At 33.0% G+C, this 17,136-nt stretch overlaps 2 protein-coding genes across 3 annotated transcripts in view; one reads left to right on the forward strand and one right to left on the reverse strand.

Annotated features, from left to right (window-relative positions):
* LOC116004969 (DNA polymerase epsilon catalytic subunit A-like) overlaps nt 1-5,972 on the reverse strand; it is a 22,042-nt gene extending 16,070 nt beyond the window's left edge. For both annotated transcript variants that reach the window (XM_031245172.1, XM_031245171.1), the window contains exons 1-15: nt 5,714-5,972; nt 5,551-5,616; nt 5,392-5,451; nt 5,203-5,298; nt 4,929-5,089; nt 4,598-4,686; nt 4,264-4,481; nt 3,595-3,681; nt 3,365-3,499; nt 2,620-2,742; nt 2,326-2,409; nt 1,613-1,777; nt 1,185-1,361; nt 643-756; nt 133-237 (exon numbers count right to left, since the gene is read on the reverse strand). In XM_031245172.1, the coding sequence (XP_031101032.1) occupies nt 133-237; nt 643-756; nt 1,185-1,361; nt 1,613-1,777; nt 2,326-2,409; nt 2,620-2,742; nt 3,365-3,499; nt 3,595-3,681; nt 4,264-4,481; nt 4,598-4,686; nt 4,929-5,089; nt 5,203-5,298; nt 5,392-5,451; nt 5,551-5,616; nt 5,714-5,881 (1,848 nt within the window). In that variant the 5' untranslated portion in view covers nt 5,882-5,972. The remainder of the gene's footprint in view (nt 1-132; nt 238-642; nt 757-1,184; nt 1,362-1,612; nt 1,778-2,325; nt 2,410-2,619; nt 2,743-3,364; nt 3,500-3,594; nt 3,682-4,263; nt 4,482-4,597; nt 4,687-4,928; nt 5,090-5,202; nt 5,299-5,391; nt 5,452-5,550; nt 5,617-5,713) is intronic.
* A 9,007-nt stretch (nt 5,973-14,979) lies between these two features.
* On the forward strand, nt 14,980-16,712 carry LOC116003547 (60S acidic ribosomal protein P2A-like). The gene is made up of 3 exons (XM_031243443.1): nt 14,980-15,098; nt 15,251-15,350; nt 16,196-16,712. The coding sequence occupies exons 2-3, from the start codon at nt 15,263-15,265 to the stop codon at nt 16,447-16,449; spliced, it is 342 nt and encodes a 113-aa protein (XP_031099303.1). The 5' UTR covers nt 14,980-15,098; nt 15,251-15,262; the 3' UTR covers nt 16,450-16,712.
* Nucleotides 16,713-17,136: the final 424 nt, after the last annotated feature.

The raw sequence follows: 17,136 nt of genomic DNA on the forward strand, positions 1-17,136 counted from the left end.
AAAATTAAAAAAAAAAAAAAAAAAAAAGACCTTCAGGTAATGAAAAATCACACAAAATTAACAGAAGCCCCACCAAAAAGGCACAGCACCCAAAAAAAAAAACAGCTCAGTTAAGTTGCTTGATCTGTATACCTGAAGCCTATTAGTCAATATGATGTTTGGATACATAGCTGCTACATCAAGATGATATATGAGAGGGTTTTCTTCACGTATAGGTTCATCTCGCAATTTCATAAGCTGCAAGTATGATGGCAAAAATAGTCAAAGATTATGTCATCCTATACCTCATGTTAATGCTCAGATTCTCAGAAATAAACTCAACCAAAGATGGAAGATGACAACATAGAAGTGTAGGAGTAATATGCGGGAATCCTCTCAAGAAACTACTTTATCTCATGTAGGACATAGTCATACAGAAAAAACTATATGAGCAGATGAGCTACTTTTTGCAATTTGTAGTATAATCATGCACAAGTTGGTAAAAAAAAATCTTAGCAGCCAGGAAATTTTCCCTCAACAAACAGTATAAAGCAATATAACATCTCGAATAAACAATGGAGTCCAAAATACTATGGTATATAAGGTGGAGAAGAGAAAAAAAGTTATATTTCCTCTTGGCGTAATAATTGAAAGACACATTACCTTTTCAGTGATTGCATTCTTCACTTCATTGTAGTTTGTTACATTTTCCAGGTCCATTTTCCCCTCCACTTTTATGGCATACTGTAGATCCCGATCAAGATTGTTCATCAGTTGCTGCAAACAAACAAAAAATGTCATTAAAAGTAGTCCATAAAGAGTAACAAATATTCTAAACCTACTATAGAGTGCTAAAGGATTCAGTCAAAGCATCTGTACCCAAGATCACATGGAATACAAATGACCACACTGATTACTTTAATAGGAATTTTCACAACCATAGCAATAAGGAAGTAGCCATAAGCCATTATTGATTAATTTTATGGATTAGATGTAACAATGTAAATGAATAGCTGAAGAATAAGCAAGTTTTCATAGCTAGAGGCTTGTATACTGTATTAGCAATTCAATTAGATCTGATGCTTAAATTCATTATAACCTCAAAACAAAGATCCATCAGAATAGTTCAGAATACAGCACATCTATGGAAATGAATAGAAATTTTAGCCATTGAGACAATAAATAGCATAGTAGCCATAGCTTACCTCATAAGCAGATGGATTGAGTTTGAAACTTGTTGGAAGGTCAGATCTAAAAACGCCACTTTCTAGGCATTCCACATGACCACCAATGTATGTCTCACTCTCAATGAGTTGGTTATTGTAGAATTTCTCTGGATCTGATTGGTGTTTATTTGGGCAGATAACATTTGCCATATATGCCTGCAAATATGACAAAGCAGCAGTACCAATGAATTAGGAAGGTAACAGAGAGGATAGATTGCAGAAGAGGTGGAACATTGAGGGCTTAGAGAAACAGACATACATGCTGTGTGTGTAATGTTTTGTTTTATTTTTAAGCAGTCAAAACTCAAAAGCACTCAAAAGGCATCAACCCTAGAACTTAGTTACAAACTAAGCAAAAAGCTCAGAAGAAAAGGGCAATATTAAGGAACTGGTGTGCAGGTGCCAACCTGGACCATAAGAAGCATCTCACAGAGAGTCCCACTTCCCTTACGCAATACTTCGTCTGGTGGCATTGGAATTATAGTTGCAAGGGAGAAAATGAAGGGGTGTACATAAGTCATATACAAGTAATAAGTTGCAACAGCATCAGAAACAGAATACGAAGCCATCATCTGAAAATCATTCAAACAGACAAGAAAATATCATTAGGAATATATCTCACAATAATAGTGTACAAAAAACGATGAATTAATTAATAAATAAATAATGGCCTATTGTGTGAAGAACAGTGTTAACTATCTACAGTAATGTCTTGTAAACAGCAGTCCATCTTATATTTATTAATTTATATGCTTACTGATAAACTAAAGTGGAAATTATTGACAGCCAGCAATATATGCTTCTCCAATTTTATTAAAACTTCCCAGACTAAAGCAATGGGAAACTGTAATAGCCACACTAAGCATGAATCATATTATCCAAACCATACCAAAATAACTTTCAACAGTGCATAATTACCACTTACTAGTCCTCATATCTGATGGAGCAAGTCAATGACAGGTTTTCTTAATCCCCTGCCTCTCTTTTATATTTATGGAACAATTTTAGACCTTTTTATGCATCTAGTCTCTTTGTGCAAGTGGCACAATATTCTCATTCTCAATATTAGTCCAGTTTGATATACTTTGAAAGTATTGTTACCATTCACTTTAGCTCTTACCTGTGGCTTTTCCTTTGCAAAGAGAACCATATCCTCTGGATTGACCTCCAGTGGATCATACCCCAACTTGGCCTTTGTAACAGCCTGGCACATTAAAAAATGATAATAATTTAAAAAAAAAATAAAAAGTACGTTGATATATTAACTACCATACAGAAGAATATTTTTTTAAGTAGTCTTTAACCAAATAACAGTTTTTGAATTGGTTTGATGGATTCTAGTGATAAGATGAATCTTCTTAATATGCATACAGATATAGGACCTATGGAACTGGAAAGTGAACTAGGATTGCACCTTTAGACCATGACTTCCCTGTGGTAGATAACTATCACGCTTTACCCATGCAAAACAGTCCAGGTGACAAGCAAACTTAGCACGGCATTCCCCTTGATTCTTATCACACTGAAATCCAAGCTCCTGCAAAGTGGAACGAAGAATCCATAAAGCACTTCTAATTTTTTTATTTTTTTATTTTTTAAAAAAATTGTACTTGAATTTTAAGGCAAATTATGATTAATCACATCAAGGCCAAATTTGGTGATATTGGGCAGACTAATTTTGGTGGCAGAATATAGTACATACAGCTACTTTCTGACAATACTGAGCAACAAAATGGAAAAGCTCCAAGAGTTTAAAAAGAACAAACTGTCCAACAAATATCATCAACTTATTGGTACTTCATCAACCTTGATGCAGGCAAGGAAGCCCAAGCATACTAAACAATTACAGATGAAAACTTCTAAGGTAAAAGAGTAATTTCTCAAGGGAATTAACCTAGAATCTAGATTATGCAATTTATAGCAAGTGATCCATCTAGCTGTGAACTCCAGAAAAACGTGAAGTGATTCAAATGATTTTTACCAGGAAACTATCCATTGAATAATTGAAATTGTTCGTTGACAGCATGGAAAAGGGGCAGAAACATGTTTTGGATAGTGGCATGAAAAGTTCAAATAATAATATAAGCATAAAAGTGGGCAAAACACTCCCTAGCCAGAGAAAAAGAACCCCTAAAATTCTCAATAATGAACACACATACATTTTTCATATTAAAGCCATGATGAGCTGCTCTCCTTTCCAGAAATGGCCAATCAAAGAAGTCACCATTGTATGTGACATATATACCAGGCTTCAAAACTTGTACATGGTCAAACCAAGTTCTAAGAAGCTCTTCCTGCAGCATTATCACATTTATTAGTGATATATAAAGAAGTTTGACTTACTTACCCATACATATGTGATATGACCAAACCAAATAAGTGATTTTACCTCATCTTTCACATTTGTAACTTTAAAGTACCCTTCATATTCTGGTTTTGGGGTATACTCTATATCTTCTATATCTTCCCCAACACACTGCAAACCAAGGCAAAAGGACTATAATTGTAAACGAACTTCTCTGAGAAATGCAAATCTATTTACTCCGTATTTTACTATTTCACATGGCCAATTGTTTGTCAAATCGATGCACCAATGCAGACACAAAATAATAACATTATATCAGTAGCATTTAACTATTCAGAGTATATTAAGTAAATTACTCTAAAGCTGTATTTGTAAGAAAATTATTTCTAACAAACTAGTCATTGAGGTCATAACAGTTATGCAAACACATAATAACTAAGACAACTTTGCCACATGGAATATAAAAAACTGCGCATTCTTGATCTCCTCACTTCATATCTTTCACATAAGTAACAGGGCATGGATACATGAAATGAGTATTTAACTGTTCTAAGGTATCTATGAAGTTCTTTAATATTTTTACATATGGTTAGTGAAAACGTTTAGATGCATGAGGGTTGACGAAAAAATGAACCATCACAACCCTATGAACAAAATTCAGTCTTAAAAGGGTGGCAAATGGGGATAATTTCATAAGATTACTATCAACAGGGTAGAAAAAAATATAAATAAATTTAACATGATGGTAAGCACCTCTCTGTTAATAATAAGATAGCCTTGGCCATCAACCATGTACGAAATCATCATTATTGAATCATACTCAGCATCTGGAAATTTTAAAGGAAGCTTGGTTGTTTCAATATCAAATGCACAGACATGCACTTCAGCACGTTGCAAGAGATCCGCCCTCCTTTCTAGCACAATCCCAGAACTACTTACACTGACATCATACCACTGCCCAGACCTAATATCTGATAATTGAAATGTAAGGTCAGTATCAAAAGAATGAACAACTAGTGAAGTATAAAGGGAATGATAAAAGAAAGTGCAGCAGCATCCCAAAAAAAAAGAAGAGAAAGAAGATCACCATTGTCAATGGCAAAGCGAACATGATAAGGTACATCATACTCGCGAAGATCAGTTATACAATCAATATAATCTTGAGCCCAATGTTTGCTGCAGTTGGGGAAAATTTGATAATGAAATCTGAGTTACTACCATTCAAGTTCAAACTTAATAATCAAAATTATGTGTGAATTATCAGTCTCAAGAAAAAAAAAATTAAACAATATAATAGTAACAACAACAACAACAACAATAATAATAATAGCAAGTAGATGAAGTTAAATTTGGACTTAACTGAAGAATATATGTATTTATGCATGTATGGCCAATGGCATAGGTATTAAAGGCACTACCTTTTTCCTGTCAAGATAGACTCGTATGCTTCTATAGCATCAAACTTTGTTTGATTCCTTTCAACTATGTGCATTAGGTCACTTTTCACATGCATCAATTGTTGGACAGTATCAAAAGATATCTTCAAATAAGATTTCTGTAAGCCAGATAGATGGTTTTTCTGGCATAAGGAAAGAATGTATTAGGATTCAGTATTTATGAACTACAATATGTTAAGTTAGAGAATGCCTTTCATACAATTCAAGAATGAGAATTCAAAGTTCAGGAGCTTACAAGATCAAGATCCTCCTTCTCTATAATTTCGATGTCAGCAATTTGAGCTTCATACCGCCTTCTCAAATGTGCCTCAACATCTATTTCCATTTTACTCTAAAATAAGAAAATCAACTATAATTTCAATTCTTAATATCAAAACCAGAGCTTTACTTTTCAATAAATCAATCTAATAAGTGCACTGCTAACCTTGGTGGCAACATAAAAATATGGCCGAAATTTGTACTTTGCTTTAAAAGTTGAACCATCCTTCAATTAAAGAAGCAATAAAGTGAAGATAAATTAGCAATTCAATTTATCACCATCAAATGAGGGAATAGATTATTAATTTTCCGTTTCTCCAATTACCTGACAAACAAAATAAAGATCTACACAACTGTACACTTTATGAGTCTCCTGATCCTCCCAAGACGACTGCAAATTTTAACACAAAAAGACTAAATCTTTCAGCAAAATCCAAGCAAGGCAAGTTTGACTGGTTGAGAGCTAACTTAGGGAATGCGATACATACTGAGGCGAAAGTGAGGAGCCAGCCTAGGCGCTTATCACCTTCAGTGAAGAGATCGAAGCCTAGCTTGGACTCAAGTAGCTCCTCGGCATTAAGAATGAGCTTCTGTTTCTTCGAAATCCTCGCGTCTCTCCGGTCACGCCGCCGGCCATCTCCACCGATTCCGTTCATAGCTTAGTAGGTGGTGTTGATGACCTGAATGGCAAAAATTGAAAAGGTTTGGAATGGGACAATCGGAGATTGAAGATGATAATGGGGGGAAACCCTCTCCTCTGGAACGAATAATATAGATTTCCCGCGCATTTGTTTCCCTTTATTATGTAGTCCCAAATTTGCCCATCGCATTTTTACCCATTTTTTATTTCACCCCTATTATGAATAGGAGTTATATTATACATACTCTCAAATTTTACTTCCTTATGTGACAAACAGAGATCGGTTATTTTATCATATGGGCCAACAAAAAAATGTCTACATCAAAAACATGTGAGAGGAAATATGACGGGAGAGGGCAATTTATTGCATGGACCATGGTCCACACAGTTGTGTGGACCAAAAATAAAAAGTACATTATTTTTGTATTGAAAGTACATTATTTTTGTATTGTAGGTACATTATTTGATAGTATATATCAAATAATGTACCTTCAGTACAAAAATAATGTATCCTAAAATAATATACCTACAGTACAAAAATAATGTACCTTCAGTACAAAAATAATGTACTTTTTATTTTTGGTCCACACACCTGTGTGGACCATGGTCCATGCAATAATGATTGACGTGAGAGTACACCAAGTATTTTCCTATGAATAGTTCCCACATGTTTTAAATTTTAACAATATACCACACTATTGATGTAAGCTACCAATCAAACTAATCATGAGCCAAAGACCTTCTAGTCTAACGGCATAACTATAACCATTTAATAAGTTTAAAAAATATGTAAAGACAGATAACACATTGTAACAAAGTCAATAGTACTAAAATAAAACTAATCATAAGCCATCCAATTTTAATTCGATGAATATTCAAACTGAATTCAAAGTATATATAATCTGAATAATATAATATGTACATATTTATATTTATATTATTAAATGATATATGATATATGCACTATATAGTTTTATTATGATACTTAATTGTATAAAACTTATGATTATAACTTGTGTGTAAAATATCATATATATATATATATATATGTGTGTGTGTGTGTGGGGGTGGCTCATATACTTAATTTTATTGGCTCATATATGGTCTGAAGCTCTCATGCGATCGTATGGCAGCATTTTTATTGTCAGATTGGAGTAATCTAACAGTGACAATATAATCTTAGGATGTGTTTGGTTGACGGGTTTTGGTATAAGCTATGGGTATCAAAGTGATTGTTATTGTTTGGTTGATAGGTTTTAGAATACTACTATGGGTTTGAAATACCCCATTAATTGATAAAATTATACCCTTATTAAGGGTGTGTTTGGTTCGCACATGGGAATCGAAATCGGTATGGGAATCAAATACTTGGCAAGGGTAATGGGTTTTGGTGAAAGTATCTTGCATGTTTGGTAGTAGGGTGAAAGTATCTTGTATTTAGCACCGGCGGCCAGTCGCAGGCTCAACTCCAGAACCCTACCGGCGGTGATCGACCATCCCCGACCTAGTGACGTCTGTCTTAACCACCTCTAGCCTTTCTCAAACTGGTTTGCGACTTGGGTTGTTTTGCAGCAGCACACACGGGCTATATCCGGCAATGTTGTTTAGTTTTGTGAGTTTTCCAGGTCTTTTCCAGTCTTAAGATGCGGTGGCGAGTGGAGTTCCGGCGACATGTGCAACATCTGTGGTTGTTGCTGTTTCAGCGGTCGTTGGCGGCGAGAAAATTGTTGAACAGAGGAATTTTGGGGGAAAATGAAAAAAAAATTAAAAAATGACAATTTTTTCCATAAATTAATTCACTAAAAATCACCGGTGACCAGAATTTTGATCGGAAAGACCAAATGTAGTAGGGATTTAAAAGTCGTGGGACTAAATCTGAAAATTTTAATAATCATGGACCAAATATGGAAATGATCCCATACTTATGGGACCAAAAGTGGAAATAACTCTGTTCTTTGATTTTGGATATAAATGAAATATAATGTTTTCATATTTTAAGGGATCATAACCATGGTAGGAAAACATTATATATTTTTTTATTCTTTGATTTTAAAAATATTTCATGCGTAGGAGAAACAAACGAATTCAACCGTCTAGAGTGCGCACATGGCATAATACGTCGCCGATAAGTTCGCTCAGAACTTAGAGCATCCATAGCAGTAGATATTTGAGGGTCTTTGGAATAGTACCTATACACATGGAGGGGAGAGAAATGAAGAGAGAGAAAATTTTGGTTCTTCTGCAAAATAGGAGTTATTGGAACAGTGCAAGCAACTCATGGAAGACGATCCAACTCGCACTACGCATGTGTGCGCTACAACCAGTGCACCCAGTGGGCGCATGTACTGCACTCCTGATAAAGCCTTTATTTATTTATTTTTAAATCAGATTTGTTTTGTTTTTTTTTCCTCCCTCCCATTTTCTCTTTCCTAATCACATTTACAAAAACTTCTTAAAAAACACAAAAAAATCCTCACTATTAAGAATGCTCTTATAATTTGTTTATGTTGAGTGTGTGTGTGTGTGTGTGTGACGTTGGGCGTGTGTAAAAGTCTGAGTGTATATGTGTTTGTAATGTGGACCTTTTTGGCGCGTATGCGCCATGTCTTGGTGGTTTGTGCAACTATCATTGGGTGTACTAGGTGCATAACGGGGGGTTGTGTTTTAAGTAATTGCAGTAGGGGCACGAATGTTCATTTCGGGTTCACAAAATATTTTACCACACATACACGACCAAACGCATTTATTTCTTGCGAATAGTGTGCATTTGGCCTGTGTAGTGTGTGCAAAATTCAAAGTAAGCAATGAAGGGTTTGACGTGTTTTGTTTAGCGTAAAACTTTTAATTTTTATGTGATGCGTAGGTGTGTGCGTTTGTAAAATTGGGTGTGTGCAAAAGTCTGAGTGTTGTGTGTGTGTGTGTGACGTTAGGCGTTTGCAAAAGTCTAAGTGTTATGTGCGTGTGTGACATTTGGCGTTTGCAAAAGTCTGAGTGTATATGTGTCTTGAATGTGGACATTTTTTACGTGTGTGCGTCCGGTCTTGGTGGTTTGTGCAACTATCATTAGGTGTACTAGGTGCATAATGGGGGGTTGTGTTTTAAGTAATTGCAGTGGAGAGCGGCACCGTTTATTCCGGGTTCACAAAATATTTTACCACACATATACAACCAACTGCGTTTTTTTCTTGCGAATAGTGTGTATGTAATGCCCCTGAATTCTAACAACTAAGCCTAGAATAATGATATACTTAAAGATAGAACATAATTCATAAATTTAGAATATTAAAACTATAGTTAACATCTTCAACATAATTGGGGATGTTACCATTGTAGCTATCCACACAAGGATAACTACTCGGCTAAAGGTTTACAAAACATACTACATCGACCAATAAAAAGGGATTCACAACTTGGGTGTCCATGCACCATGCAAAACATCAAGTAGTCTAGTTAGATCACACTAGAGTCAAGCTCCAAAATGTTACACATAAAACCCAATGAAACAAGGGGAAGGGCTAATCAATTATACTATACTAGATAAGGAAACACTACAACTAGTGAGTCCATCTCTAAGAACGCGCTCAGCATACATCATGTTGAACCTAAAAAGAGTATTAAAAGATTACAATAAAAACAAACTGTTAGCATAAACATGCTAAGTATAAACCATCCAATCCATGTAAAATATTAGTATATATAAGTTTGGAAATAGATAGTTTAATCAATGCAAATACACATAGCACTTTATATTTATAATAGAGCAAGTTTAACAAGTATAGGGTAAGCAAGTACTCACATAGCTATAAACATATATTTATATAGAGAGTAAGTATAAACCAACTCACACCCACATATCATATGAAATTGCTAAACATGATTCATGTACAATCATAATAGAATAACCAACAAGATGCATATATTCGAATAACTTGATTTAATCATTATAAATTGGAAAAATAGGCATAGCATTGGCTTTAGACCGCCATAATAAGATACTTTTACAAAGAAAGGTAATAACCATTTTCCAACACAATCATAAGTCAATAAAAGATTATCATAGTATAATAATTCTCAAGTTTTCATAGATATATAGGTATCATTTAAATCACTTTTACTCTCAAGAAGGTATTCAAACTTTATAGTAGTCGTATAGGAAGAAACTCATTCATTCCTTCAATGCCATCAATCTCATCGTGCTTCATTAATCTCATTATATCTCATCAGTCTCATGTAGAATCAGAACTGCTATCTTAAATGTGCACACCCCCTAACTGGGATTCTAAGCTAGCCTAGCGAGTAATAGGTCAAGCCCTACGTATACCCATGATTTTTTCTATTGGACTACTTATAACATATATCCAAGATTTTTCTATTGGATTTTCATTCATCAATCAATCTCAACATATCTCCCGAAATAATGAGGTTCCAATCGGTATTCATCAAAACATATCTCCCGAATGGATGATGCTCTAATCGGGTCCTCCAAATGCATACATTTTTCCTCACATAATGAAATAGTAATGGTATAAGCAGTTCAAAACATTTTTCTTCTCATATTAAGATTTCATATAACGATACTAACATAAAGCATAACTATAGGTTCCAAATCACAAATTAAGTGTAAGTAAATACATATACTTATATACATAGGTTTAAAGTAGAATTGATTTGAAAATAGAGAGATAAATATTTATATAAGTCTTAAATAACATAATCATATAAATATAGGGTTCTAAAATATGCAAGTAGTTATAGGGTGCGAAACTTGATTTAGGTAAATAAGAAAGTGAACACATATATATTAAATATGCACAAGTGTAGATACTTACAAACATAATGACTCAAGTATTCCCAACTATACCCTTAGGCCAACAAATCACCACTTTTATTCATTATCAATGACATAGATATGCTCATTTAGATATCAAGTCAACATTATCATGCCCAACACATATAACAATTTATACTTGCACTACACTTAATAGAAAGTCATGCTTCATTTGGAAAAAGATTTCGTACACATATCACATAGGCACCTAATCACAATCGAACCAAACTCTAGGCCATGAGCCACAAAGGACCCACGAGTTCGAGCCCACGAGCCACAAGGATCCACAAGAATGGTTCGTGACAGGGCCATGGCCACAGGGCACGAAGGACCGCGACATGGCCCATGACCACACAGGATCGTTGCGGCCCAGTCTCGTCGCGCTGAAGCCGCATGCCATGGCTAAGGGTGGAAGGCCTTCGAGGTCTGTCATGCCGTGCAGGCGAGGTCGACGGGCCTCCCAGGCCCATGGCCAGCCCCGCACGACAACTACGTAAGAGAAACAGTAGCGTTTAGTTCATCACCTACAACATTCCTATGCCAGAAAATCCCCATAACCAGACCTCAAATCATCTCCAAATCACTCCACCACAACAATACAACCTCCTTCCATCATTCCACGTTAATATACACATAAAACAACACCCAAAAACCTCATTCGCATATCAAACACGTAAAATAGACATACAACCACATTTTCACAGAACACCAACAAATATATGTCATTTTAATGGGAGAAAATGATAGATTTTGAGAAGCAATGGCTATACATCAAGCTTGCTAGCCTAATAGCACCAATCCCTCCTCTAACCTTCAATGATGCCAACTTCCTCCACCTCCTAAATGTCAAGACCAACATATATATCACTAATGTCATACACAAGTACATACACACATGAACAAACATAAATAGTGAACAATATTAGGAGAAGAAGGATGAAGATGAAAATAAGAAATGAATGAGAAGATAATGAGGTTCTCACTGCTAATGGCTTGTCAAAGCATGAAGACTACTCTGCAACATTTTTTATGAAGGAGATGAACAAATAAGAGGGATTGGATGAGGCAATAAGTGAATAGCGGTGTTTAAATAGGGGCACAAAACCCGATGAAGAGGAGTTCTACACAGTTAGGAAGGGCAAATTGGTCCTTTTGCAATTTAAACATCAAGTTATAATTTTGGGTCAAAAGTTGGGTCACTCTCGAGTAAAAGATGATATAATAAATTTTAAGATAAGATAATGTTCATTTTTAAATTAAGTTTGGCTATCAGGTTCACAGATTTGTCTCAAATAGACTTTTTATTGTCAAGATTGATGCTAATTTTGCCTTTAATCCAAGCAGGTTGAGTGTATAAAATGAAATGAATTATAAATTTATATTACTTTTAATATATTTAAAGGATACATAATAAGTATTTTACATACATGATTAATGAATGCTTCAAGTGTAACTATTTTTTAAATTTCTTCATTTTATTGATTTGAAAGATTGATTCCAGCAATGTTATAATCTCAGCATATATTCAATGCGTCAAGCGTGTCACAATTTTCTATTGCCCTACATTAACATTTTAATAATGAGTTTCAAATATAGCTGCGTAAGATAATAATCTAATTACCATTTGCATATTATTATCAACATAAAAGAATACCAGTCTTTTAGGTGTTTGGCTCGTGGTACTTTTGTTCAACCATTATGGTTGATTGAATTCTTGTGGATAGAGAAATTCATAGTTTATTTAATGAATGAGATTAGATAATGTAGTAAAAAATTATACATTTTAAATCATATTAATAAAGAAATACGATTTACTTTTAAAGTAAACAACTGTGATGTAGCCAAAGATACTACGAGGTAATTTCCCGCTTCAATTTATTAAATTATTTGAATGTCTTCTTTGTCAATAAATCATTCCAAGTAGTTAATATGATTGACTTCAAATTGTTTTTAAATTTTTTTTCCATGTTATTAATAGAATACTTGGTAAATACATATATAACATTATTTTGTATTATAACTTTGATATTTAATTACAAGATAGTGTAAAAAGGAGACAATAAACAATGTAGTGAATATAATTAATTAATGAATTTGAAGGTAAGAAATATTTGCATGGTAGAAAATAAAGACAATATAACTAAAGAATTATATCTCTTTTTTTAATTTTTTTATAGTGAATTTTTTTTTTTTTGAATAAAAACATTGTAGACATCGAGTTCTAAATTAAAGAAATGCATATGTATTTTTGTTTTGTTTTGTTGTAGCTACTAATTTATTTAATTTAATAAGAGTAATAGAGTAGAGCACTTACTTTTTAATAATATATTCTAATGTATTCGTAGTATATGTTCAACAATTATACAACTCTGATTGGGATGCGGTTGAAACCTAAGGGGCCTGTTTACTAACAACTGTTTTCTATTTTCAGTTTTCATTCTATGTTTTCCATTTTCTATTTTCTGTTTAGAAAACTTGTTTACTAACACTTATTTTTTCAAATTAATATTTTTTAAATTAACGTTATAAAATTAACATAAGTTTAATTTCGAGTGATTTTTATATCTTATATTTAAAATATTTTAAAGAGTTAATACTACAAATGATACTCTGACTATTGGGGTAGTACTCCTTTTAGTCATCGACTTTCAATTCGACCACAAATGGTCCTCTGACTTTCACTTTTGACAGCAAATAGTCCTCCATTAAAATTTCTGTTAAATACGTGTTAAATCTAGGGGTATTATCGTCAAATTGATATACATAATGGTCATAAAATAAAAATGTTTAGAATTTTTCACCAACAAGCATAATTGAAATAATTAACAAATATAAATACTCCTAAATAAAAAGACAATACACCTTATTCTCGTAATTATGCGTACAAAATGAAGATTTAATAATAGAGCTATCTGTTTTAATTTAACAACAGATTAAAATGGAAGAAATTTTTTTCAAAAACCTTGCTTCCATCATTTTCATGGTTGTTCATACATGGCCGATTAATAGTTTTACTCTTTATTAATCGATCAAACATTTTACCAGAGGATTATTTGTGGTAAAAATGAAAGTCAGAGGACCATTTATGATCGAATTGAAAGTTGAGGACTAAAAGAAGTACTAGGCCCAATAGTCGGATGACCATTTGTGGTATTAACTTTATTTTAAAATATATTTGCCTTAAATAGAATAAATATAATTTTCGCTTTTAAGTCCAATATATGTAAAATTTTTACATTCGATATCTGAAACAAATTTATTTTTGTATATAACATAACCAGTAACCTATTAAGTTCACATAAAATTTAGTTTAGATAATATTAATATTTTTTGAACTAATATTTAAAATATTTTTGGATATATTCATTTGAATGACATGTATATGATATATAATTTTTATTCTGAATTCTAATATAATAATATATGTGAAATTCTGATATCCGATATCTGGACCAAACTTGTATCCGATATAACATAATTAAAAATATCCGAACCAATAATCAATTGAGTTCAATCAAAATATAAAATGTGGTATAGATTTTAATTTTTAATTTTGATAATGTGAATGATGTATAATTTTAAGCATAAACAAATAAGTTATATTTAAATAAGTAATGCAGGTAGAAAAGATAGAAGATGATGATAAGTAAAAGAAGATGATAATGAATGTAATCGTAGTAATGAATAAATATATAAGTAGATAATAGTAACAATGTGGTTATAATGACATATAATTTAATAGATTATAGATGATTATGTTTTCTATTTAGAAAACAATTTTTAATAGTATTTTAATTTTCTAAAAAACTGAAAAATTGTTTCCTGTTTTCAAAATGAAAAACTTTGCTAGTATTTTTGTTTTCTGTTCTTCAATTTTCCAAATTTCCAATTAGTAAATGGGCCCAAGATCTTTCTTATAGAAATTAATTAATGAGTAAATTAAAAGTTAAACGAAATATTTATTTACAAAAGTTTATACTTACAGAATGTGGAGTTATTCAACTGAAGAAAATAATATAATAGAACATAAAGAAAAAAATTATAAAAATTATTAAAAATCAAAAATAATTTGAAGAATTAATTTTATCAAATAATTTGATAGTTCTCGTTATAGGCCTAATAGTAGATTAAATAACTATCTAGGGAGTATTCAGTATGGGTGTAATTTACTAATTTATTAAATAACATGGGTCAAATCGTGTCAGTAAAAGAATTCAGGGATTCATGTGAAAATTTTCCAATTAATTAACGTCAATACTGAAAAACGTTAAGGCCTTAAGGCAAAAGGGAGTACAAAGCAAAACCCTAGCTATATATATACCTCGCTTTAGCATCCCTTCTTTTCCCCAAAAACATTAGCAGCAACCCGCAGCCTCTGAGCCACACCGTTACTCAGACTTCAAAGGTAATCTATTCTCCTTTGCTGTTCAATCTCTGTTATTGTGTGTTTGCATATACATACATATGTATGTGTCGTGATTGGATCTGTGGCAGTGCAATTGTTCTAATAAACCTAGATTGAATGTGTGTTTTTCTTTGTTCTGCAATTTGGAACAGAGAAAACGAGAGATGAAGGTTATCGCAGCATACTTGTTGGCCGTGTTGGGTGGCAACGCCTGCCCTTCCGCCGGTGACATTAAGAAAATCCTTTCTTCTGGTATGCCGCAATTTACCCTAAATATTTACATATTCTCTTCTCTCTATTTTTGTGTTTTCTTTTTTAGTCTCTGAGTTCTGAATATGGATTACATTATTAGGTTTTATGTGTAGTTCAATATATCTGTACGTTTTTGGGCAATAGGGTTTTCATAATCGAGAAATTGTAAAGTAATCTGTTATCTTTAGAAGAGCGGTTTTTCCTCTTAGTCTTGTTGTATATTAGCATTATGATGTCATATAAGCTGCTCTACTGATCTAGTATATGAATTGGGTCTGAGACTCAAAAAGTGTAAAATTAGTTTAATTAAATTATTGAATATTGAATGTCAATTGTATTAGAAATTTGGATGACAATCTGGTTAAAAAATGCATCACAAGGAAAGTTGAAACAGAAATCTATCCCAGTTCTTTGTTTTACAAGAATTAAATGTGCAATTTATATTCCTTCATGTACAGTATTTAACCCTTCTATTTTTCCTTCACTCTTACATGCACCAATTTCCTTAAGTTTGCCTAATTTTTTTAAAAAATTAGTTTATAAAAAGGAACTATTTCAACAGAATCTCCTTTGTCTCCCGTTGGCAGTCCTATTGTTGATGGATATTACATATGAATGCATATGCATTGTCTTTTCATTTAGCGCTGTACTTGAGTATTTGTTACACTAATGTTATCTCAGCGTGTCTGAGTTGAGAAACACATTATGCTGTAGCTCTTTAAAGAGATATATTGATAGTCTGGTGTGCTGTATTGGTCTTGTTTTGTGTATGTTCTGTTCTTTGTTCATCCTTGTGTTTAATGACGGCACTGGATGATCTAACATTTGAATTCATATTTTCACAGTTGGAGCCGAGGCTGATGATGACAGAATTGAGCTGCTACTGTCCCAAGTTGAGGGGAAAGACATCACTGAGCTAATTGCAGCTGGAAGGGAAAAGTTGGCTTCAGTACCAAGCGGTGGTGGTGCGGTGGCAGTTGCTGCACCTGCCGCTGGTGGTGCCGCCGCTGCACCAGCTGCAGAAGAGAAAAAGGAGGAGAAGAAAGTGGAAGAGAAGGAGGAATCTGATGACGATATGGGATTCAGTCTTTTTGATTAGAAGTGTCTTGTTGGCATTGTTTTTATTTGGAGAACATTCTCAAGCTCTTAGATTTATACTCTTGGGAGATTTTGTCTACTGTGGTCTTGATGTTTTGTGTCAGTTTTAAGTTTTTACTTGGAATGCATATTGAAGAATGCAGACATTGGTCATATTGTATTTTTAAATTAAAATAGCTGAAACCTTAGCCAGACAACCCCACTCATCTTCCTTTTCCCTACTGTCTTTCTTCTTCGGATATATTACAGAAAATTACACTGGCCTCGTCACCCTAGTCCCTAAAATGAATGAATGTTGTTTTCTTTTGCATGGAAAATTTTTTAGATTGACAACAAGAGGTTTAATATTTCAGCATATAACCGTAAGGCCTTATTCATTTTTTTTTTTGGGAAAAGAAAGGGGAATAACCAAAAACAGTAACAACACGTTTGGTTCATGGAATGAATTTTAAGGGAATACGAATACTATTTAAGGAATGGAATAGGTAAAGAATAAAATATAAAACCTTTGGTTAAAGGAATAGGAATTTGGTTAAAGGAATGTAATATATATTTAAAAGACATAAATGCCATTGTACAAAATTTATTATTATTATTATTATTATTACGCATTAATTTACCATCATTTCATAATCAACTGCTAATCAATATATTATAAGAACATTTATTAATATTCAGAAAAAGAATA

The sequence above is a fragment of the Ipomoea triloba genome, chromosome 14 (assembly GCF_003576645.1).
Source record: "Ipomoea triloba cultivar NCNSP0323 chromosome 14, ASM357664v1".
Classification (NCBI taxonomy): domain Eukaryota; kingdom Viridiplantae; phylum Streptophyta; class Magnoliopsida; order Solanales; family Convolvulaceae; genus Ipomoea; species Ipomoea triloba.

Coding starts and splice junctions, on each gene's coding strand:
- LOC116003547 (XM_031243443.1), top strand. CDS start 15,263: ATGAAGGTTATCGCAGCATACTTGTTGGCCGTGTTGGGTGGCAACGCC. Junction 15,351..16,195: donor TAAGAAAATCCTTTCTTCTG/GTATGCCGCAAT, acceptor ATATTTTCACAG/TTGGAGCCGAGGCTGATGAT.